Below are 26,428 nucleotides of genomic sequence, written 5' to 3' on the forward strand. Positions count from 1 at the left end.
TTATTATTCCCATGTGAGTGGGCTATGATCACATTAATGTATCTATGGTTTCTTCACATGTACTGCTCTAACTATGATGTATATTTTATGTTTACAATCTGTGACTGTTATTTGTACTGCTCTAACTATGATGTTTAATTTATGTTTACAATCTGTGATTGATGTTATTTAATTAAACATCAGTTTTTATACATGATATTCTGCTTTTGGTAGATATTATATACCAAAAGCAGAATATCATGTATAAAAACTGATGTTTAATTACATTTTGCAATGGGTGGGAACCAGTCAGTCCTATTCCCCCTACAGTGTACGATCAAAAATTTCAGGAAGGGATTCTGTAAAGATTGAAAACCTAAACTGAGTCCTAAAAGACTAGAAACACTGTGACAAAGACTAGCCCCACTATGAAACGCGGTGGCCCCTGCAGGGAACAATGGACCAAAACACGACCAAATCCCATACATAGATTGTTGGAAAAAGATAATAGAGGATGACCCAAACTGGATACAAAGAGCAAGTGAGGAACAGTGTATGATTATGATTATGAGAAGTGAAAACAATAACTAAAAGTACCAGACGTATATATGTCCATCCTGAGACTGAAGAGCAGCCTCCCCATATATAGAGGGACATGTTACGGGCAGGAAGAGTAGAGAACAAGTCCCAATACCCCACCCCGTAGACTGGGGAATCAAACTTAAGTCATTATGCCACACAGGAAGGTGACCAGGCCCCGTCAATGCCTCCACTCAGTGCATATACTTCAATTTGTATTCCAGGGGTGGCACTGTCAGCATAAATAGGATACATTTGGATTAAAATGAGATAACCAATGGGTGCACAGGTCAAGAGTCCATTTCCACTCCAAAGGATCCTGGTGCCAGCAATCGAACTCTAGACAACACCCCCGTTTTAACTCAACGGGCCTATTGAATTGGAAAAAAACAAAATCCCTCCTGAGTCAGTACAAAGGAGAGACACAGAATAAGCCAGGCCGTGCAAAAGCATGTTGAAAAGTTAGGAAAGAACAAATGGGACTTCAGCTTTATCGAACAGTTCTTATAGAGGGGATGAAATCAGATGGCAAAAAGACCCACTAACCTGCATGCCGTATAAGCTGCATTCGATTCCAAGAGGCTGATAACAACCTGTAATTGTCAGTTAGTTTGCTAGAGACATTAAGAGGAAGTTGGAGAGAGGAAGTAATGTGAAGGACAAATTAACTGTTGCAGCTGCTATAAGAAGCAAGTTATAAGGTATCCAAAAAAAAGAAAGGATCAAATGTGCCAACAGACTGTAAAATACCTGGGAATCAGGGTGTAACAAGGCCAGAGACAGTTGAGAAAGGGAAGCAAAGAAGCTGTTTGCCAGATTCCTACCCCAACCTTTGAGCAGCAGGATTCGCCCAGATTTGGATACCGGATTTTGCCACTAAAGCCAGGCCCCTCTATGAGTCCACAAAGGGGGGAGAGAGAGCAATTTCTATAGGATGAACAATAGCAGTGGGAGTCCTGATAGTATCTGGGATCATGGCAACACCCTGTGGCGTACCTCTTAAAACAACTGGACACTGTAGCCCTCTTGGTGGTCGAAGCTGACAAGTTATCACTAGGTCAGGAAATCTATCTCTGTGTCCCAAAACAGGTACAGGCACTGATGGATTACAAAGGAAATCACTGGTTCACTAACAGCCAGATTGTCAAATACCAGGCCATGCTTTGTGAAAATCCTTGAATCCATTTAGAGACTGTTAATACCCTAAACCCAGCTACTCTGCTTCCCAACTCACCAGAACCTTGGGCACATGGGTGAAGTTTATGCAAGTCGGACAGACTTGAAAGACAGCCCCTTGGAAAAGCCAGATGTTGAGTACTTCACTGATGGCAGCAGTTTTCCAAAGGATGGGACCCGCTATTTCCGGCTATGCAGTGGTTACACAGGAAGCAGTAATAGAGGCAGGAGCCTTACCACAGGGAACCTCTGCTCAGAAAGCAGAATTAATTGCACTAACCAGGGCATTACAACTCGCTGCTGGACTAAGACTGAATGTTTATGTGGATTCTAAGTATGCCTTTCTCACTCTCTATGCTCACGGAGCCCTGTATAAGGAAAGAGGGCTCATTACATCCAGAGGGAAGAGCATCACGTATGAGACAGAAATACTGGAACTCTTGGAAGCAGTATGGGCCCCCTCTGAAGTTGCATTGGTCAACTGCAGAGGCCATCAAAAGCGAGACTCCCAGATAGCTAGAGGCAACAGGACAGCAGACCGAGCGGCCAGGGGTGCAGGATTCCAGCGGCCCCCACAACAAATAATGGCCCCTCTGTTCCCAGTACCACTCTCTGAATGGGATCCAATCTACACAAAGTAAGAAGAATAGATAGAGACTGAACCTGGAAAGTACAGGGAAGACTGGTGGTACCAATAACAGAACAGAAGAATTGTCATCCCAGCTGCAGTGGCAACTGAGTTAGAGACAGAATTCCAAAGAGGAACACACAAAGGCAAGACTGCCATTGAAAAGGCCCTAGAGCCATTTTTATATTCCCAGCTACCCACACTAGCCCAATTTGCAGCCAGCAGATGCATAGAATGTGCTGAAACAATCCCAGACAAGGGCCTGCACTAATTCCCAGAGTACAAGCTGTAGGAGCCTCACCGATAGAAGAATTACTGGTTGATTTCACTGTTATGCCTCCCTCAGGAGGATACAAATATTTGCTGGTGGCCATTTGCACCTATTCAGGCTTGTTAGAGGCCTGGGCCACACGAACTGAGACTACAAAATAAGTGGTCAAATTCCTTGTCCATGAAATTATGCCCAGGCACGGAATCCCCTCTTCCATAGTTCCATCAGACAGCGGCCCAGCCTTTGTTCACAAGTACCTCCAGGAATTAGCAACAACACTCAAGATCACTTGGAAACTGCACACAGCATATGAACCTCAAAGTTTTGGAAAAGTTGAAAGAATGAATCACACCCTGAATTCACAGCTGGCCAAACTCTGTCAGGAGACCGAAATGAAATGGACCTTGATGCTGCCCATTGCTCTGCTGAGAATTCAGAGTAATCCAACAAAGAGGACAAAATTGTCTCCTTTTGAAGTGCTATTTGGTAGGCCACCACCACTCATAAAAGACATAATGGGAGACTTACACCAGATGGGGGGGGGGGGGGGTGGTGAACTGTGAACTGTTACAGAAATTAATGGAAAATATGCAGGACATAGGAGAAACTCCCCATAAGTCTGTCTAATCCAGTCCATTACTTTGTGCTAGGAGATACAGGATGGATGATAGATTGGAACACAACCACCTTAGGGCAAAAATGGAGAGGTCCTTATACTGTATTACTTTCAACCCCCACAGCCATTAAGGTGGCTGAGGTGACCCCCTGGATACACCATTCCAGTGTAAAGTGAACTGCTGACCACCCAGACTCCTGGCTGAGCACAGTAGACCCTCAGGACCCATTAAAGCTAAAACTGACCAGAGAAATCAGAGGGAAGAACTCCAGCCCTGCTCCTGACACACACTTGGAAGCTGTCAGGCCTGCGCATGGCAGAAGATAGTTGGACTTCAGAAGAATAGGACTTCTTATATCTGCTAGTTCTACTCCAGTCACACCCAGAAGCTGGGAATATTCACCGATATGATGTTTTTTAGAAATACTTTAAAAAGATTACTGGTAGCCATAATAATAATAATACGGCCATACCAATAAGGGGGGAGGGTGAGAATCAAGTGACCCGTGTATCAAAACTACTAAAGTAGGCCCCAAAGGAACCAAGCTACGTACCAGTATTTACCAGAATAGAAATGAAAATAATTAATGGGTTTGGCGTTCTAGAGGTAATGGAAATCCCTCAAGGGAAAATTGGCTCCTTTGAGTATATTTTGGATATACTATTACTGATGGCTGAGAGTTCATAAAGTGATGAAAATAAAGTGCTATGCTCTTAGAGTACCACTAGTGCAAATAAATATAAATTGTTATTGATGCTGAAAGGTGCTAAATACTAATGCAAGTGACTATAGATGAATATAGTACTAACCAATATCTATAACTGAATGAACCTGTATAAGGATGATATGTGTACCTTTAAAGTGCTAGACAAGGCTACAAAAATGTAAATATACACAAAATGTAAACAATGTTTGATACATAGACAATCTATTACAGATAAAGTGACTAATTCTATACATAATGCTCAGAATGGTGTCATTGGTGGTGCTCTCCACTGTGCTGGACAAGCTTATGAAAAGTTCATGTGCACATGTGAACAATATCGCACTTACTCCAATGTAAACTCAATACGGCGTTGTGAATATAGCCACGAAGCCATTGAGCGTCTTTGGGTCATTTCCAGGTTGGACCGTGGAACGCACGGGACCCTGACTTCCTGATTATATTCACAACGCAGGATTGAATTTACATTGGGGTAAGTGCATTTTTTGCATAAAATAAATACATTCAAACTGGTATACACTATGGGCTGTTGCTCTTTATCTTTACATGGATACGAGCACTAAGAAGGGGAAGTAAGGTGACATTTGTTGTAGACCCTGAGTCGGCTAATCCGGTTGGAGATACCTCTCTGCTAGGCCTGAAACCCCCTTGAGGGGACCGAGCTCTGGTGAGTGTGGGACCTGCGGGGGAGTACTACCATTGTCACGGATAATCTTGAAGCACTTAAAAGAGCACCTGTCACTTTATTAGTGGAAGATTTTTTCATGGACTAGATATTGTTCACATGTGCACATTAACTTTTCATTAGCTTGTCCAGCACAGTGGAGAGCACCACCATTGACACCATTCTGAGCACTTTGTATAGCACTAGTCACTTTATTTGTAATAGATTGTCTGCGGATCAAATATTGTTTACATTTTGTGTATATATACATTTTTGTAGCCTTGTCTAGCACTTTAAAGTACACATATCATCTTTATACAGGTTCATTTGGGTATAGATATTGGTTAGTACTATATTCATCTATAGTCACTTGTACTAGTATTTAGCACTAGGGATGATCGAACTTTTCAAAAGTTCGGTTCGACCAGAACACCAGAACTTTCAGAAAGTTCGGCCCGGATTTCAGAACCCCATTGAAATCAATGGGACCCGAACTTCGGTAATCAAAAAACCCAATTTTGAAGCCCTAAAACCCAATAAATGCCCCTAAAAAGTGCCTAGCGTTCTGGGTCATGCCCCAGAGACTATTAACCACACAAAAAAAAGTTCTTAAAAATTGTCATTTTTGATAGAGAGCCAATTATTGAAAAAATTATTGAAAAATAAAAAGAGATTTTTTGATTTTGACTTCGGATTTAGTGTCTGAGGGGTCTAAAAAGTGTACCTGTGAAGTTTCAGCTCTGTAGCATTTCCAGAACCAGAAAAAAAGATTGTTTCTATTAGGTCACTTATAGAACAGGGATATGGCTCTGCTATTTTCACACCTTGCCGGTTTTGTAGCAAGCGTTTTTTTGGGCATTTTTTGGGGGTTATTGGAGGCAGGCATAACATCAGAACTTCTGTGTAGGGGTATATATACACACACACTTATATGTATATATACACATACACATATATAGGTGTGAAAGTAGCAGAACACTATACTTGCGCTAATAAAATAATTAACACCAATATGGCTCCGCTCCTTTCACACCTATATATGTGTAGGTGTGTGTATATATACCCCTATACACAAGTTCAGATGTTTTGCCTGACTTCAAAGACCCACAAAAAATGCCCAAAAAAACGCCTGCACCAAAAAAAAAAAAAAAAACGCCCAGGTGTGTTATTGCAGGCTTTTTTTTGGGGCATTTTTTTGGGGTCTTTGGAGTCAGGCAAAACATCTGAACTTGTGTATAGGGGTATATATACACACACGTATGTATGTATATATACACCTACACACATATAGGTGTGAAAGGAGCGGAGCCATATGGGTGTTAATTATTTTATTAACGCAAGCATAGTGTTCTGCTATTTTCACACCTATATATGTGTAGGTGTATATAGACATACATGTGTGTGTATATATATACCCCTATACAGTTCAGATGTCATGCCTGACTCCAAAGACCACAAAAAAATGCCCAAAAAAAGCCTTCAATAACACACCTGGGCGTTTTTTTTTGGCACAGACGTTTTTTTGGGCATTTTTTTTGGGGTCTTTGGAGTCAGGCAAAACATCTGAACTTGTGTATAGGGGTATATATACACACACATGTATGTATATATACACCTACACATATATAGGTGTGAAAATAGCAGAACAATATACTTGCGCTAGTAAAATAATTAACACCAATATGGCTCCGCTCCTTTCACACCTATATGTGTGTAGGTGTATATATACATACATGTGTGTGTATAGATACCCCTATACACAAGTTCAGATGTTTTGCCTGACTCCAAAGACCCCCAAAAAAAGCCTTCAATAACACACCTGGGCGTTTTTTTGGGCGCAGGCGGTTTTTTGGGCATTTTTAAGGGGTCTTTGGAGGGAGGCAAAACATCTGAACTTCTGCATAGGGGTATATATACACACACACTTATATGTATTATACACATACACACATATAGGTGTGATAGGAGCGGAGCCATATGCCTGTTAGTTATTTCATTAGCGCAAGCATAGGGTTCTGCTATTTTCACACCTATATATGTGTAGGTGTATATATACATACATGTGTGTGTATATATACCCCTATACACAAGTTCAGATGTCATGCCTGACTCCAAATTTTTCCTCAAAAAAGCCCTATAAACGCCTGCAGCAAAAAGCAGGCTGACCGGAGAGAAGCCATATCGCTGCACTGAAAGTCACATAAGAGAAAACGATCTTTTCTCTATGGCGGTCACCCTGAAATGGAAGGGTTTGGTCACCCGGCCATAGCAGTCAGTGTCAGTTCACCCCACACTACACTACGGTCACCCTGGCACTTAACACTTTCCCTACAGAAACTTGATTTTTGAAGTTAACTAAAGTGGAAAATAGCACCCTAACTACACTAGATATCCCTTTCCTCACACTAATAATTGCTAAATGACACTTTGAAGCAGAAGTAACAAAACTGCTTCCACTCTCTTCCATGTCCCTGTATTAAAATTATAGAAATTTGGCGGGGGCTATCTTATTTACTGGGGGGCGTATTCACTAATGATTGGCCTCTGGACCCCCTAGTCACTCCAATCACATTCCTAGCATTCTCCTGCCCCCTCAATTGGTTTTACTAATGGTTTTGGTCCAATCACAGGCTTTCAAAACCCATTTCCTGGCCCATTGCATTTTGGTCGGTTCTGGTTGCCGAATTCCGAACTTTTTCAGCAAAAAGTTATAAATTCGGCCGACCCTCGAACAGTCAATGTTCGGGTTGAACCGATGGTCGACCCGAACCGTTCGATCATCCCTATTTAGCACCTTTCAGTATCAACAACACTTTATATTTATTTGCACTAGTGGTACACTAAGAGCATAGCACTTTATGAACTCTCAGCCGTCAATAATAGTATATCCAAAATATACTCAAAGGAACCACTTTTCCTTGAGAGATTTCCATTAACTAGAAGAGCCAAACCCATTAATTATTTTAATTTCCAAGTACTTTCCTTTTTAGGGATAGTAATTGGGTAGGCAGCAGCAGTACCAAACTTTCACTTTCTTCCTACGCATAGCGCAGGATTGTTTATATTTCCTGGTATTTACCAGAATAGGCTTACTTTAGACTACCTGCTAGCTGCAAGAGGGAGGGGTGTGTGGTAAGTTTAATCTCAGTAATTGCTGTCTGAAGATTGATGCCCATGAGAAAGGTAGCTCACGTACCTGTACAGACCTGGGATGGGTTTATTTCTGGCAGTTGGTTTGGGGATTGGTTCCCAAATGCAAGCGGGCTAAAAGCCATGTTTATATAACGTAAAAAATGACACGGTAACACCACAACCCACCCCTGCCATGATTCAACAATTCCTAAATTCCATCTTCTTACCCAGATTAACTGAAGAACATCTACAATCCCTTAATAAGCCGATCTCTGAATTGGAAATTCAGAAAACAATTCTGTCTCTTCCAAAAAACAAATCTCCTGGTCCTGATGGATTTTTGTCAGAATATTACCATACATAGTAAACTATATTGAACACCCACTTATTGAAAATATACGAAGTTGCTGTTTCCAAAACGTAATTTCTGCCAAAAATGTTAACCGCTACAATTGTAACGCTTCCCAAACCAGGTAAAACAACTTATTCCCCACAAAAATTCAGACCTATCTAACTACTAAATGTTGATTTAAAAATATATGCTAAGAGCTTCGCAAACAGACTGGCCCAATTTTGCCTACCTTGGTGAAACAAGATCAAGTAGGCTTCATACAGGGTCAACAGGCACCAGATGCCACACGTAGAATTCTGAACCTTCTACATGTCTCTGAGTCTTCCAGGATACCTTCTCTGCTTCTGTTAGATGCAGAGAAGGCATTTGATAGGAACCACTGGGGATTTTTACAACATGCCCAAGATAAATTTGGCATATCGGGAACAATTAACTCAGCTATTACAGCTTTATACACTAATCCATCAGCAATGGTATTTACGGAGGCATGTTTTCGGATAGCTTTTACATTACTAATGGGATGAGGCAAGGCTGTCCATTATCTTCACTAATTTTTGCCCTCTTATTGGAGTCATTAGCTGAAAAAATAAGATCTCACCCGGATACAAGTGGTACTGCTTCCTTGCACTATTCTCATTCTATATCACTCTTCACTGATGATGTTATTCTCTCTCTTTCAAACCAAAGTAAGTCCCTCCCAGCAGTACATGACATCCTAGGTCAGTTCAGCAAGCTATCATACTACAAAATTAACCCGTCAAAATCTAATATACTAGTGATAACTATAGAGGAAAATATTAAGCGAAATCTAATGTTACAATTTCCCTACCCTTGGTCCAATACGCCCCTACAATATTTGGGGGTATATCTGTCTACTCCGAGCTCAAGTTTATACAAAACAAACTTTTTTCCCCTCATCACATCTATACAAGGTGAACTAAGTAGACTAAAACCCTTTTATCTCTCATGGGCAGGAAGATTAGCAACAAACAAAATGCTTATCTTACCAAAAATGTTATACTACTTCAGAGCACTTCCAATATTAATTCCAACATCATTCTTTAAAATGATGCAAACACAACTTAGTAAGTTAATATGGGCAGACAAGAAACCAAGATGCTCCCAATGTACCTTACTGAAGCACAAAAAAGTGGGCGGTATGGGACTACCTATAATACATGATTATTTTAGAGCATGTATTCTGGAGCAAACTAAATTCTGGTTCCACTCACGAGTTAAAATATTGGGCACTATTAGAGAAATATTGGGTATACCCTAACTCCTTAAGCTCCACACTTTTAACTAGCTCTTTCTCAAACCCTCTTAACAAATCTACACACCCTATTGTACATCTAGTGTTGAACACATGGAAATCGTTTTGCTATTCTGATAAACCAACAGGAGAAATGACTGACATCCCCACCCCAATTTCATCTATCAAATTACACATTCCAGATATCTCAATAGCTTATTGGGAACAAAACAACATACATACACTTTCACCAGAATAGCTCTATTCCTAAAAGCCCATCCTTTAAACCCTATCATAGTATCACATAAAGCCTGGCCCTATTGGAATGACCCAAATATGACTATGAAATGGATATCTTTGTTTTACAATTTGCCACAGCAAAAAAATGTTCACAAAATTCCTTCCCCTTCAAAAATGGGAAGCCAGTATCTCTTCCGACTTCATGGAGGACCAATGGAAAAAAGCTGTTAAACTAATTCTATACAAGATCAGCTACATACTGGGAAATAGCCCAAAAAATATTCCTTTGTTGGTATTATACTAGTTCAAATGAGTCCTGGTGTGGCTGTGGCAAAGTGGGCACTTTGCTCCATATGCTCTGGGAATGCCACCATCCTAAAAGTTTTTGGAAAGGAGTCTTCCACCTAATATCCAAAACTATGGGAATGATCAAAAAAGGTACTGTTGAGCATACCATCTTAAGTGTACACGTTGACCAATATCTGACAGCACTCATGACAATAGTAATGCACATTCCTCTGGCAGCGAGATTATTAAGTACTAGGAAATGGAAGTCTGATTTGTCCCCAAACATTAATGAAGTAATTAAACAGGTAGATGAAGCCTACAGATACGAGCAAATTATGGCCCATAAAGATGGCACTTCGACAAACATTGGGAGCCCTAAACCTCTCTCAGCACACATAGTTGAAAAATATTGGTACTGTGGAAGTTAAGCCCTATGATCAGGTATTGGTAGTGAGTACTTGTCATGTGCCTTTACATTTTGTCCGATTATGTATTTGCAAAACCAAAGTTTCTCCCTTTTATCAAAACTGCTGTAATCGCAGATATTTGTATATACATTTATGTAGTTTCCTAACTCATTCCGCATGGAATAAATACCTCTGACTCCTTTTTATAAGTTTTGGTATGCCTTTCACAGCAATACTTATATTGACAATCATTTTGTAATATGTACCACTGTGGAATGTAATTTGAAAAAATTGTTCAATAAAAACAAATTGAAAAAACAAAAACAAAGTGAAATTTACTGACAGAACACATAAAATTTACTGACAGGGCCAAATTATTACTGACATTTCAAAGAGTTAGCCAAAATGATAGTTTTCATTGCAATTTTCAATGTGTTTAAAGTATAACAAAAAGCAATAAAACATGTTTCTCCTTTTACATGAAGGTTAGGTTAATCTAACCCAGCAGTTTTGTCACCTGTGTCCAATTGGAGAGATCCCCCTTTAATTTGAGTTGCATAGCCACGCAAAAAAAGTGAGGGGAAAGAAACAGCAACGCATTTTTTTTTTTTTTTTAAAAACACTGCTGCGAGTTACTTTCTTGTTAAATGGAGCAGGTGTCCACATATGAAGGTTTCCCCTCACCACCTGTTCCAATGACAACTGAACATTTTGGGGAAATTAGTCACTTTCAGCTAATTATACAAAAGGCAAAAGAGAAAAGAGTAAACTTCCCTAGCATGGGGACAGCTCCACTTCCAAAAACTGAAGCAAAATAAAGCAAAATTACCCTTTGTAGGCAAAAGATACATAGGCAAACACTTAAGCCTGGAGAGTCCCCAGAGTTCTCTTTTAAATCAGAGTCCCCAGAGTTCCCTCTTGCAGACACTGATGTAAAGAGAAACACTGCTGAATGTGGATTCTGAAGTAAAGAGGAACACTGTGGGTTCTGATGTAAAGGGGAACTCTGGATGTAAGGGGGTCTCTGGTCACCAGAGTTCTCCCTTACATCAGACTCCCCACAGTACTCCTTTACATCAGGATTCCCAGAGTTCCTCTTTACATCAGAGTCAATGGGAAACTCTGCAGACACTGATGTAAATAGGAACACTGCTGAATGTGGATTCTGAAGTAAAGGGGAACACTGCAGACTCTGATGTAAAGGGGAACACTGCGGATTCTGATGCAAAGTTGAATGCTGTGGATGTAAGGGTCACCAGAGTTCCTCTTTACATCAAAGTTCACAGAATTCTGCTTTACATCAGACTCCACAGAGTTCTCCTTTACATTAGAATCTGAATGGTTCCCACTTGCTATACAAGGGGGAACTCTGCTGACCCTGAAGTAAAGGGGGAACTCTGTTGTAAAGGAGTCTCTGTTCATTTTAAGAAGGTGGCCCAGATCAGTAGACTGGGTTTAATCCTCGCCATAGAAGCAGGCTTACATACAGGATGCTAGCATAAGGCTGTCAGTGACTTGTTGCATTAATTTGCTTGGGGTTTAGACAGATTTTCAAGTCCTGAGTGAGTGTTCATAAAGCAAGGATGATAGATAACCCCAGCTGGCGATCAACCAGTTTGCAACCAGCATGCTCTCTGCTTGACACAGGGGCTGGGGTCCTTCTCCCCCCAGCCTGTGCCCCTCCAAGCCCCACTTAGCACTCACAGCTGCTCCCGCTTTAGCAGGGCCTTCCTCTCCTCTCCTGGCATTGCTCCTGCAAGGTTCATCAATCTCCTGAACTAGGTCAGTGGCAGCTCTCTGAGGATTCCCCTCACCAGAGTCCTGGTCATGACAGCAGGTCCCTCAAGCTCCTGGCCAGTTCATTTTTCAGCATGTGGAATTGCAGCTAGGAAGTGCAGCACCAAATGTGGAGCAGCTCTAAGGGAGGAAGTTGCATCCTCTTCCTCTGAATGCATGCACCTGATTGGTTGCTAGGATGCTAAACAGGCCTAGCAACCAATGCCACAAATAGTTTTGTCAATGGGCTGTGGCAGCAGGGGAGACTCAGACTAGTGGTAAACCACTGTAGAGACTACAGGGGGAAGCTAGCCTCCCTATTTTTATGGACAGTTTGTGTCCTTTATGGACTTTTTCAGGAAAAAGTCAGGGGGGTATTTAAAAACTGTCTGTAAGATTATGACAGTTGGCAACACTGCATTGAATGCTTCCTACAGTCCCGATGACTATAGGAAGCATTCATTTTCCTCTGACAGCTTATCATTGTGAGGGAAAACACATCAAAGGCTGCAGACATGCCTTTGTTTACAAGTGCGATTGCTGTGATTAGTCATAGTGATCACATGGTACAGGGTCATTGTCATTGGCCTTGTACCCCCAGTCTGTGATTTTCTGCACAGGAGGATACAGCAGATCACATCCTTTACATTTGTGGTTAGCAGAAGAAAGAATGCTCTGTTACAATGTTGACCAGTGGAAGGAGAATGTTCCTGTAGGTTGGTAGTCAGTAGAAGGAAGAATTCTCCCTTATATGTTAGGTCGTGGGAAAAAGGATTTTCCCTTAAAATATGGAAGAATGTCTCCTTATGTTGGTAGTCAGTAGAAGGGGAATACTCTCTTAAGTGTGGGCAGTAGGAAAAAGAGTATCCCTTTATGTGTGTGGTCAATAGAAGAATGACCCCACGTGTGGGTGATCAGAAGGAGAACTTAAGGTAGCAGGGCAAAATGTTAAGTGACAGGACTACTATGCAGAGCATTACTCACCAGGATCCACACGTCACTTCCTCCCTGGCAGGATAATCAAAAGTAACTTCCTGCAGTGTTTTTTATCAGTGATGGAGTAGTTTCACACTAATGTTGATAGTGAGGGAGTGATGTATGGAGGTAGGTGAGTATTTCTTCTGATAAAAGTGATCCTACCTCTGGGGAGTTGTTGCCACAAATAAAACACAGACACACATACAGTATCTAACAGAAATGCACAAACACACAAATGAACACAGGCCCACACATAAAATAAAAGTACACACACGCTCAGAATGAGAATGCCCATTTACAGTACATAGGGGTTCAGTAGGTGTAAGTAGGCTGCCAGGAAAAATCATCCATTACTATTCAGAGCAATACTCACCTGGATCCACATGTCATTTCCTAAGCGGCAGAATTATCTACATGTGATTTCCTGCTGTGTTTTCATTATGGATGGAACAGTGGCACAATAATCCTGACAGCGCGGAAGTGATGTATAGAGCTAGGTGAGTGTTACTTTGATCAAAGTGCCAGTAGAGAATATGCCTAGTGTGACCTGGCCCTAACACACATTATCTAATATAAACACAATACACATACTGTACACTATAAACTCATGGACAAATGAAAAACACAGGTGAAGCACAGACTCACGCATGAAACCCACTCTAAAAACTCACTCATACACAAAACACAAACACACACTTACAAAAAACAAACAAATGAAACAAAGACTGACACATAAAACACACACAAACACATAAAGACACACTTACCTGAGTTCTCTTACATCTTGTTCCAGCAACTCATTACTCTGCCTTGAAAAATTGATCCAAAATGTTGGCATGTAATACCTGTTACATTATGTGAATAAACTCTACCAAGGTGTGCTGGAAAAGGTCCCTATTTTAGAATAATTTTATGGTGGCACCATCCACCGATTCACTACAGCACCCTACACCAAATGTAGGCAGGTTTGTAGGCTAGGTTCCCATGTGTGGAGGTTGGGAACGAGTACATAATTACACATGTTCCCAAATTCTAGGCAAAGTGTACTGCTGTTTAGCAGATGAGCAGGGATATCATTCATTTTTTTTTTCCAAGATAAATTTTTATTGAGTTTAGAATACAACAACAACATAATAGCGATTGAACAGTCGCGTTACTGAGCAAAGAGTACAAAACGGTGTCAACAGTAATAAGGTAAAGTCAGAGCAGACATCCATAAGGCACATAGATATAACAGGGCAATGAAGTAAGAATTGAGGTATAGATACCGATACAGTATACATCACCAATAGTAACCAGATATACATCCATAAGGCATTGGAGTGTGGGAACTTGCCGAGGTATAAAAAGATCCTAGGATGCTTCTAACCTCAACAGGAATACCAAGTCATCAAAGCTTCCCAATGCTTATTGAAGGATGTAATTGAGAGTTGGGTTCTGGCTGCCAATAGCTTTTCGTACTGGTGATTAAGGTTGACCTGCGCAAGAACTTCAGAAGGATTAAGGGGGGAGTTGTTTTTCCAATGTCTTGCAATAACTAACTTGGCTGCTAGTAGTATATGGAGTACTACGGACCTATACTGGTAGGAATAGGCATCATTAATTTTTAATGGCACCGCCACAAATCAGAAAATGCGGTGTGATTTCTTGTATGCAAAACCACATGTTGCCACAGCACTAGGCGGTTCTGTGTGGCCACATTATTTATAAAAAGGTCTGGGACTTTTTCCCCACATTTCTCACAGGTACAGCATCCCATTAAAATGAATGGGCTGGTGGCCCTGCGCAAACATGGGCCACATTACCTGCTTGGGTGTGACCCAAGCCAAAAGGAGTGTGATAGATACTATACAACTTCTTTGTTTCAGCAACCAACTCTGCTGTTGCTTGTCTGGCCATTTTGAGAGAGATCTTCCCCTCCTCAAAGGTCCACATCAGCAGCCTTTCCCTACTGTAGCAACCTCTGTTACTGTCTGGACTTAGTTCGTATGCTGTATGTGCTGCTGCCTGAAAGGAAGATGCACAAATGCAGAATTACCGAATAAGGTCTGCCAGGGCAGGACAGGACAGGACAAACATCTCACTCTTCTGTTTCCCACAGGCCCCCCTTTGCTTCTGGCCCCGTAGTAGCCACATGGGCTTGTGCTGTACAAAAAGTTATTTTACCCTTAGGAAGAGGTGTGCAACTTCAGAGTTTAGCTGAATTGTGTGTGAAAGGAAAAGACCCCAGAGAAATGAGAACCTGTGCGCTGGGAGTGGCTTAATCTTTTGTGAGTAACATTCTTTAAACAAACATTACTTTCTCTTTCCCTGTAAACCTGAATTGGTTTATCCAATGTATGAATTGTACCACTATTACCTTGAAATATTTTGGACTTACCACTTTGCTGAAACTGGTATTGATTAAACCCAGTGCCAGGCTATTTACTCTGATGTTCATGAAACGCAATGCTTGTGCCAACACATTGGTTAATCCAAGTAACGTTGTCTTAGTAATTGAATATGGACCAATATACTAGAAAATAAATGTTACATATTATTTATCAATATATATTTCTGTACATATTTATATACAGAGAGAGAAACAGAGAAGGGGAGTCTACATATTGTAACTAATTTCAGTATTTGGTCTTCAGACCGTAAAACTTTTAACCCTCTTTCATACGGGTGGCCAGGGGGTGGTAAAAACAGGCAGTGGAGCCAGGATTATACCACACTCTGACCACCCATCTAAAGTAAAACCTGAGGAACCTGTTGACATGGCATGAGGCAATGCTCCTTGCTACAAGTGCAGGAAATGTAATGTGGCTTGCGGAGTTGACAGACAGCACCACCTTTCAAACTCAGCCATTCAAGTTAATGGGCCGTGACGCAACTGCAAGTCAAATGCTTGGCTCGCATTTACAGCACATTGGCCCCATTATAAAATACCATTTTGAGAAAAACAAAAACAGGCATTCGGGAGGCTGCATGCCTGACAGTGGCTGCTTAGCCGCACTATGAAAGCAATCAACCGCAAAACTCTTTTCAGAGCATGGACTAGTGCCACTGTCTATGTTTTGCTCCCCTATTGTTCCCAAATATAGTATAATGCTGAATTCATCACATCATGTTACTTTTACAGTTTATAAAAATGTATTTTTGTTCTTAAAGTGGAACTTTACCCATGACAACTTGATAAAAATAATGTTCTTTAGTAAGGAACATACATTCCACATTAATAATTATGCTACCAAATTTGGCGTGTGCTGTAAATTGCCTTAAGCATATTCTTGTTTCTTCTTGCTAGAGGCTGCCATTTTACTAAAGCCCAGAGCCCCTTAACAGCAGTAACCTTATGTTCACACCTATACATTTTTTTGTGTGTTGTGCCGTTTTCAGAAACACACTACAGTCCATTTAACATGGTTTCTATGCGTTTTGCAGCCGGTGCATTTTTGGAAAGGGTCGGGGACTTTTCCCCCACGTTTTGTGTGTAATAGACTTGGAAAATGGAATCGCACCAGAAACGCAAGTGTTGTGTTTGTGATGCAATTTGATGCATTTTTGTGTTTTTTTCCTTTAAAAACATTTTGCTGGTTGCTAATGAGCAGGCTGGGAAGCCAGATGCATCCACCCTAACAGCCGATGAGTCATTAACTGTCAGTGGGGTTCCCTGCTGACAGCTGAATGTAAAAAAAAGAATTGCCGGCAAAAAAAAAATTGTGGGAAAAAACAGGTCCTTAGAGTCTGGTATGGGTTTGGAGGAAACACCACACGGAAAAAAAAAAAAAAAAGTGTGAGGTGCCCCGCAAAATCAATACCAGGTCCTTATCCGAGCATGCAGGAAAAGGAGGGGATTAATGAATGCCCCCCTTCTTCTGAACCATACCAGGCCACATGCCCTCAACATGGGGGGTACTTTGGGGCTGCCCCTCTAACCCCAAAGCACATTGTCCCCATGTGGATGGGGACAAGTGCCTCTTCCCAACAACCCAGGGTGGGGGTCTGCGGGCAGGGGGCTTATCGGAATCTGGAAGTCCCATTTAAGAAAGGGAGCCCCCGGATTCTAGCTCTCCCTATGTGAATGAGTAGGGTGTACATTGTACCCCTACCCATTCACCAACAAAAAAAAAAGGTAGTATAGTGTTACAAAAAAACAAGAGATGGTTTTTGACAATTCCTTTATTAAAAATTGTGTCTTCTTCCCCTGGTCTTCTCCCTCTGGTGTTTCTTCTTCTCTCTCTGGTGGTTTCTTCTCCCTCCACTGTCTTCTCCCTCCGGTGTTTCTTCTCTCTCTTCTCTCTCCAGTGGTTTCTTCTTCCTCTTAGCTATCTGGTAATGTCATATTTGTCCCCTGCTGCTGACACGCTAAAAAAAACATGGTCTTCCTCCGACGCTGGCTGCCTACATTGTGTTGGCTCCCGCTGTCTGCATAATCTTATATAGCCATGGGGTGTGGCCATCCAGTGACATCACCCCAAGATCTGCCCCCTTTTACATCATTAGACGCTAACAGCTGATGACTCATTGGTTGTTAAGGGCAAGGGGGCCAGCTTCAAGACCCACTCCTTAGAAACCAGCTATATACAGTGTGTTTTCAGTGTGTTTACAGACCAAAATAAAACACATAAAACACAAAATGCACAAAAACAGCATGCAAAAACGCATAAAAAAATGAGGGTTCAAAAACGCATAATGCACCACAAAACATGCCTGAAAACGCATCAAGCGCAACCTGCATAGTTGTGAACCTAGACTTAATCTTTAGTTTGTCAGCAGATTGACCTCTACAATTCATCAGCGCCTAAACATAGAGAGCAACTGAGACAGTATATTATTGGGTTTTAAACAGTATAGGTATTTATTTTAAATGTTTTACATCGCTATACCTGCAAAAGGGGCCAGCTTGAAGTAATCTAGGACTTAATTTTCTGACTAAAGTTAGGGCTCTTTCACACGGGCGTTCCGTATGTCCGTTTTTCATCCCATCCGTTTGCGGATGAAAAACGGACATAATGTATCTCTATGTAAATACAGATGTCATCGGATGATCATCGGATGATCATCCTCTGACATCCGTTTTTTGTCAGTTCAGTTCAGTTCAGTTTTTTTGAACGGAGGAGAACCCTATTTTTTCTTCCTTTCAAAAAACGGAACTGAAGCAAAAACGGATGTCAGTGGTGTCATCCGCAGACATCCGTATTTACATAGACATGCATTATGTCAGTTTTTCATCCGCAAACGGATGGGATGAAAAACGGACATACGGACCGGATGACACAAGTGTCATCCGTGTCCGTTACAAAAAAAAAAAAAGGACCTGATCGGGCAAAAAAAAAGGAACGCCCGTGTGAAAGAGCCCTTACACTTTAATGATTAGTCAGTAGACACCAGCAGTACCTGCACATCCTGAACTTTTTTTGACATTTAGAAACACATCTGTTTCTGATGACGGCACTGCTTATGGATTTCATCAAGCCTTCCTGATCTGTTGCTTATCTGACATTCTATGTATATAGTTTCTCTGTCAGGTTTCCTTTGCTACTGTGCATAATTAGCATTAGAATTAGCATTGTGAAAGAGCGTTGACAAAAAGTATTCTTTATGCAGCAGAAACAGCCTGTCTGACAGCTTGGTCAGTTTCTGTTAGCCTGAGAAATCATTTCTCCGTTGCCCAATCTATCTCTGGGATAATCATAAATAATATAACTAATGTCTTTTGACAAATATTGCCTTGCTTACACTTATTTTTAATCCCTTAAGAACTAGTATCTGTGTGCCTCTATTTGATAAATGCAACTTTTACATTTCAACCATGTGCTTATTGATTCAGAAATAGCTTTACCATTATTAATGTTGCCCAAATAATTCAACAAGCAATACTATCCCTGATGGTATTGTTGTTCAAAACTATTTTTCTTTGTATATTCAAATTAAAATAAAGTAAAATAGTAAAAAAATATATATATCATTAGTTATAATTTAAAAACTGCTGATGTTACTGTATATACAAAGTATACATTTAACTTTCCTAAAAAAGATTAGAACTAGCTAAGTAGAGAAAGGAAAGTAAGTGGCTAATTATGGGCTTTTTAGGGTTAATTAGGCTTTCCACAATAATTGTTTTTTTTTTTTGTTTTAATTGCAAATATTACACTATTTACCATTCAGTCTGAATGAACCCTAAGACCCCGTTCAGACAGGGGCGACGCTACTTGCTGGGGTGACCTGTGAAGTCGCGGTGCACAGTGTGCACCGCAACCTCGGCGCGACATGCACGGACTTCATATCATTGAAGTCAATGCAGGTCGCCTCCAGGTCACCCCAAAGTAGTACAGGACCCTTTTTCTAAGTCATAGCGACTTGTGTCGCTCCTATTAGAACGGGTCCTGTGCTAATCAATGGCAGGCGACCCACCGCAACTTGTCAGGCGACCAAGTCGCCTGACAAGTCACGCTAGTGTGAATGGGGACTAAGTTTTTAATTTCCTCTTGCTTGTCAGTAGTTATGAGTAAACCAACCAAAGTTCCTTAGAAAAAACACACAAGAAGTGCAGCACTGCCCTGGGGAACACATACCAATGGAAATTAAAAAAAAAAACGGTTCAGCAGAGAGCAGTTTTTTTTTATTTATTAATGGTTAAAGGGCAACTTTAAAGTTATATAATTTCTCTAATTATTATGCTTGGATATTCCAAAAACCTGTATGTGAAATTATGCACCTCCATTGACCCAACCCAAAGGCCATCCCTACTCATCAGACATGGACCTAATCTGTTTGATGACAGTGATCTGCCATATCTTTAACCTCAGTTTGAGAGTGTCCATACTGTGCAGATCCATAATCCAGTGCATACGTTTCTAAGAGCACCAGAACATGGTTACTAAAGGCAAAGCACAGTGTAACAGCTGTAATAAATTTGAATTTAGGGATAATCCTTTTAATTTATGATTTTTATTAGAGGATTATTGTTTAGGAATTGTGCCAACATGTTACAGGTGACTCCCCTGTTAGGTAACATGGGTTCTCCCAAGGCATGGAGTGGAAGTGTCAGCTTGATCTTCAACAGAACTCCTGATAGTGGACCCAGTTTACTATGCTGTTAGCTGACACAAGGTCAAAGACCTTTGTTTTCCCACCAGGAGGTCACAGGAGCAGGGTGTCTACATCGAGGAGGCACCAAGTAATTTTTCACCAGAGGTCTAAGCAGATGACAGGCTAGAGAGTAGTCCATGTTCAAGCTGGTGTCAATGTAGGGGGCAGGCAACAGTGCAGCTAATGTCCAGGAAAATGATCAAAGCAGGCGGCAAGCAATAAAGCAGTCTTTGTCCAGGCAAAAGATCAAGGCAGGTAGCAAGGAAAAGGATGGTCGGGGACAAAGCAGAGGTCAAGTTGGGTAGCAGTCAAGGGAGAAGTCAGGATAATGTGGGTCAACAACAGTTTGGCAATCCCACAGGTAAGTATTATAGCTCTTTGTGACAAAAAGCTGGGGAGAAGGCACAGCACCAGCCACTTCAAAAGCTGCTTCCTAAATACCCTTTATAGTTATAGGATATGCCAAGTGTTCAGGGAAATCTGAAAGTTCTGACGGGAACTCTGTGAATATTAACCAAAGTCCTTGCAAGGATTATGCAGGTCCTATTGGAAGCCCTTGCATGGGTTCTAGGAATCCTCGCAGGAGTTCTAAAAGTCTTAACAGGAATTATGCAATTCATGGCAGGGATTCTGAGAGTATAGTAACACCAAATGGGTAAGGGTCCACAAGTTTGATAAAATCCCATGTGGATTTGATTTAATAGAGGAAAATAAACTGTTCACTTGGAAGGAAACTTGCAAAAAAAAGTGGAGGTGATACTAAACTCTATTTTAAATAAAAACTATTCAAGAATGCATTCTTAATTAAAAAAGAAGCTCACTTAGAGAGCTGCAAAACTCCGCAATTACCTGTTTTACCTGTTTAAAGGCTGGAATTTACTTTAGTCATTGGACTCAGGTTGCTATTGATGCAAGTGCAATGACTAGTATTTGTTTTTTAATTAAAAAAGTATCTTATATGACTCTCAACCTCTTCCAAATCACCAAATTCCTTTTTTGGGCTGCCGTGATTGGGATGGCTACATTCCTTCTCCCTGATCCCACTGTATTGTAGGAATGTTGCCACCCTTTCTTTCTCACTCCTGAAATGGATAAGGGACTATGTACTATCATATGTGTAGTATACATAGAGCAGTGCACATGACCGCAACTAATGCACACTGCTAGTTCCAAACAGGAAGTAAGGGGGTAGAAGGCGAGGTGCAGGAGCTCATGGAGTATATTACAAGGGGGCAGAAAAATACAAAAAACGATTTAATGAAAAATAGATTACAAAGCCATTAGGTAGTAGATGTGTATAGATTATATTTGGAAAATAAGGACATTCTTTAATGTCACTTGGAGCTCTGACTGCCATCATCCAATCATGTGCTTTTTTTTTTTTTTTTTACATATTGAGTATTCTTTACTAAGTGAAAATTCACCGTTTGTATAGCACTACGGAAAATTCCTTTGCAAAGTGCACCTTTCCTTGCCTTAATGCTTTGACTCTTATGTATCTTTGTGGTTTATTTGAAAAACAAAAACTTTAATGTAAACAAATAGGTATTCCCCTCAAAAAGAAAAAAGTAAGTCCCCGTTCACACTAAGGCGACCTGTGAGGCGACCTGGTCGCCTCACAGGTCGCCTCCCATAGGGAAGCTGCGGACCCGTTCTAATAGGAGCGACACAAGTCGCTCCGACTTAGAAAAAGGGTCCGGAGCTTCTTTGGGGCGACCAGGAGGCGACCGCCATAGACTTCAATGTTATGAAGTCCGTGGCGGCCGCTCCGAGGTCGCGGTGCGAAGTAGCGTCGCTTGTATGTGAACGGGGCCTTAAACTCAAAATAAACTTTTATTTATTTATTTATTTATTTATTTTCATTCCTATCTGATTAGCATAGTTTATTGTTTAAAATATTTATTTATATTCTGTAAAGAGTATAGAAATTCTTCCTAGAAACTTAGTAAATGTGGTGAAGCTTCACTTTGCAAAGAGTACCGAATCATGATCAAAGAAAATAAAAAACAGTTTCCACAAGGATAACACGTTAATCACACCTGTTCACACTGGTATGGTTGGATTTGCATTTAACCCTTTCACTGCAGTTTTTGCATTTTTTTCACACGTTAAAAAATAAGTTTAGGCCTAAATAGTACCTAAAACATTATATGATTTCTGAGAGTAGAGAATAGAAAGGCGGTAGTTCCAATTTTTATGTCGCATGATGTCACATGATATCAGCGAAATGGTTTTTGAAGTGCACAATTTAATTAAATAGAAAATACACTAAAGCTATTTTAGGGTACCCATTTATATTGGAAAATATAAAAAAGGAGGTTGCGCCAAGTGACTAGAAAACCAACATGTCAAGCTTGACAACCTAAAGTGATTGTAACCCTAAAAAAAAAAAAATCAAACATGCTCCAGTCCCTTTAAGGCACGAGATATAGCATAGTGCATTTGCTATGTCAATTATCCCTTTCTATGCTGTACAATACGTGATTGACCCTGCCTGTTCCTGTCTTCCCCTGTTTAAACTGACCACATTTATCATGGTTGCTGATCTATGATAGCATGATCAGATTACGTGCCCCTGTCATCCAACTCTCTCCTCAGCGTCTCTGCATCTCCCCCTCCCTCTCTCCCTGTCTCTTTCGAAGTCTGTGTGAAAGCTGATCTCCTCCCCGCCCTTCCTCTCTCCTTATGCCTAGATAGAGCAGTGCTATACCCCTAATGCTACTCCTCCCCTCCTCTTTGTTTACCAGGTCCCACCTAGGCCAATGCTGACATTTCTCTCCTACATGTAAAAATCTGTATTTGTTTTTGCTAAAAAAATTACTTAGAATTCCAAAACATTATGTATATATTTTTAGCAGTGACCCTAGAGAACAAAATGGTGGGTGTTGCAAGTTTTTTTTTTGACACACAGTATTTATGCAGTGGTTTTTCAAACGCAATTCTTTTGGAAAAAATACACTTTCATGATTTTTGTTTGCACACAAACACCATATAATACTCAATTTGTTGTTAAAATAGAAGATGGTGTTATGCTTAGTAAATAGATACCTAACATGTCACACTTTAAAATTGCGTACCTAAAAATCTCTATTAGCAACAATTTAAAAGCCTTTACAGGTTATCAGTTTAGAGTTACAGAGGAGGTCTGAAGCTAATATTATTGTTCTCACTGTGGTGTTCACAGCAATATCTCACAAGTGTAGTGTGATCTCACCATTTATATATATACGTGACGGACTTATGTATGCATTCCCATTTACACGTAAGCACTGGGGCAGGATTAACTGACTGTTCCTTCCTGTGATCAACCAAACAATCCTTCCTTTGACCAATCCTTCCATTGATTAATAGACTAATCCTTCCTTCAATCGATTGATCCTTGATTCAATTGACTGATGCTTCCTGTGATCAATCGATGATCCTTCCGTGATCCGTGGACTAATCCTACCAGCTATCCATGGATCGATCCTTCCTGTGATTGATTGATCCTTCTTTTGATCGACCAATGCTTCCTGCAATTGATTGACCGATCCTTCCTGCGATCCATCGACCATTTCTTCCTGTGATCTATTGACTGACCCTTCCTGTGATCAATTGACTGACCCTACCCAAGATTGACAAGTTATTGGAATTTTTATTTTTATTTTTTATCACATTTTGTGTATTTTATGGAATAAACTGTCTTTTTTTTTAAGTAAGCTGGTATTGATTACATGACTGATCATATGTCTTTTTATGTGACTGCCTTACAGGCACTATTGAGGAATCCCCCCTCGACATCACCTGCTTGTTCCTGTCAGTAAACTGACTTGCCATTATCCTGCACTCTCTGCACAAAGTGTATAAAGACATTGGGGTGGAGGAACTTGACTGACCTTCAACCCGAAAACAGTCCTTGAAAGACAAGCAGTACTTATTGTGTGGGTACAGGTGGATCCATGCTGGGTACATCCTCAGAGGGTGGAGGTGGGCAGCAAGGCTGGAGCCTGACTGGTTTCACTAGTAATCCAAGCTTCTTCAGAGGCCACTGACACTGTAATGGCACATTTCCTCCATATATATCCCCATTTATCATCAAAATGACCGCCAAAAGCGCTACTGCGCAAGCACGATGTATAATGACGTCGATAGGGCATAGGTAAGTACATATGAGGAAGAGACAAGGAAAAAAGGGGATAGAGGGAAATAAAAACGATAGAAGAAGAGAGATACACTAGCTGTATCTCCTGCCATCTTTTATTATTCAGATGAGGAAATATATATATATACAGTGGGTACGGAAAGTATTCAGACCCCCTTAAATTTTTCACTCTTTGTTATATTGCAGCCATTTGCTAAAATCATTTAAGTTCATTCTTCTTCCTCATGAATGTACACATAGCACCCCATACTGACAGAAAAACACAGAATTGTTGACATTGTTGCAGATTTATTAAAAAAGAAAAACTGAAATATCACATGGTCCTAAGTATTCAGACCCTTTGCTCAGTATTTAGTAGAAGCCCCCTTTTGATCTAATACAGCCAGGAGTCTTTTTGGGAAAGATGCAACAAGTCTTTCACACCTGGATTTGGGGATCCTCTGCCATTCCTCCTTGCAGATCCTCTCCAGTTCTGTCAGGTTGGATGGTAAACATTGGTGGACAGACATTTTTAGGTCTCTCCAGAGATGCTCAATTGGGTTTAAGTCAGGGCTCTGGCTGGGCCATTCAAGAACAGTTACGGAGTTGTTGTGAAGCCACTCCTTCGTTATTTTAGCTGTGTGCTTAGGGTCACTGTCTTGTTGGAAGGTAAACCTTCGGCCCAGTCTGAGGTCCAGAGCACTCTGGAGAAGGTTTTTGTCCAGGATATCCCTGTACTTGGCCGCATTCATCTTTCCCTCGATTGCAACCAGTCGTCCTGTCCCTGCAGCTGAAAAACACCCCCACAGCATGATGCTGCCACCACCATGCTTCACTGTTGGGACTGTATTGGACAGGTGATGAGCAGTGCCTGGTTTTCTCCACACATACCGCTTAGAATTAAGGCCAAAAAGTTCTATTTTGGTCTCATCAGACCAGAGAATCTTATTTCTCACCATCTTGGAGTCCTTCAGGTGTTTTTTAGCAAACTCCATGCGGGCTTTCATGTGTCTTACACTGAGGAGAGGCTTCCATCGGGCCACTCTGCCATAAAGCCCGACTGGTGGAGGGCTGCAGTGATGGTTGACTTTCTACAACTTTCTCCCATCTCCTGACTGCATCTCTGGAGCTCAGCCACAGTGATCTTTGGGTTCTTCTTTACCTCTCTCACCAAGGCTCTTCTCCCCCGATAGCTCAGTGTGGCCGGACGGCCAGCTCTAGGAAGGGTTCTGGTCGTCCCAAACGTCTTCCATTTGAGGATTATGGAGGCCACTGTGCTCTTAGGAACCTTAAGTGCAGCAGAAATCTTTTTGTAACCTTGGCCAGATCTGTGCCTTGCCACAATTCTGTCTCTGAGCTCTTTTAGGCAGTTCCTTTGACCTCATGATTCTCATTTGCTCTGACATGCATTGTGATCTGGAAGGTCTTATATAGACAGGTGTGTGGCTTTCCTAATCAAGTCCAATCAGTATAATCAAACACAGCTGGACTCAAATGAAGGTGTAGAACCATCTCAACGATGATCAGAAGAAATGGAAAGCACCTGAGTTAAATATATGAGTGTCACAGCAAAGGGTCTGAATACTTAGGACCATGTGATATTTCAGTTTTTCTTTTTTAATAAATCTGCAACAATGTCAAGAATTCTGTGTTTTTCTGTCAGTATGGGGTGCTATGTGTACATTCATGAGGAAGAAGAATGAACTTAAATGATTTTAGCAAATGGCTGCAATATAACAAAGAGTGAAAAATTTAAGGGGGTCTGAATACTTTCCGTACCCACTGTATATTGCTCAGACAGGTCTAAGCCCCTATTCACATTGATCAGATTTGACATGCAATTTGACATGTCAAATCGCCTGCCAAATCAGAGCCCATTGCCAGCAATGGCACCATCCATATCGGTGTAGCACCGAATCCCAAAAGTAGTTTCTGCACCCGCACAGATGTCTGTCAAATCACCCCCGACCTTGCACTGACATGCGGGTTTGAAATTGTGCGAGTTCTGCTCAGTGTGAACGAGGGCTAAATCTCTTTTGTCCAAACTAAACATCAAGTGTTTTAACCCTTTCATGTCTATAAGTGCCACATCCACATATATCAGTGGGGAGATATCATAATAAAGATAAAGCAACTATCAAATCTATGCTCTCAAATACCAGAAAAAA

The 26,428-nt window shown here is 41.0% G+C and overlaps 1 protein-coding gene across 1 annotated transcript in view; it reads right to left on the reverse strand.

The window, feature by feature from the left end:
• LOC309566161 (dehydrogenase/reductase SDR family member 4-like) overlaps positions 1–26,428 on the reverse strand; it is a gene marked incomplete at its 3' end in the record, with an annotated part of 87,810 nt that overhangs the window by 37,613 nt on the left and 23,769 nt on the right. The window contains exon 6 of the mRNA XM_082271222.1: positions 15,444–15,578. Coding sequence (XP_082127348.1) covers positions 15,444–15,578 — 135 coding nt within the window. The remainder of the gene's footprint in view (positions 1–15,443; positions 15,579–26,428) is intronic.

The sequence above is a fragment of the Pelophylax lessonae genome (assembly GCF_965119305.1).
Source record: "Pelophylax lessonae genome assembly, chromosome: 1".
Lineage (NCBI taxonomy): Eukaryota > Metazoa > Chordata > Amphibia > Anura > Ranidae > Pelophylax > Pelophylax lessonae.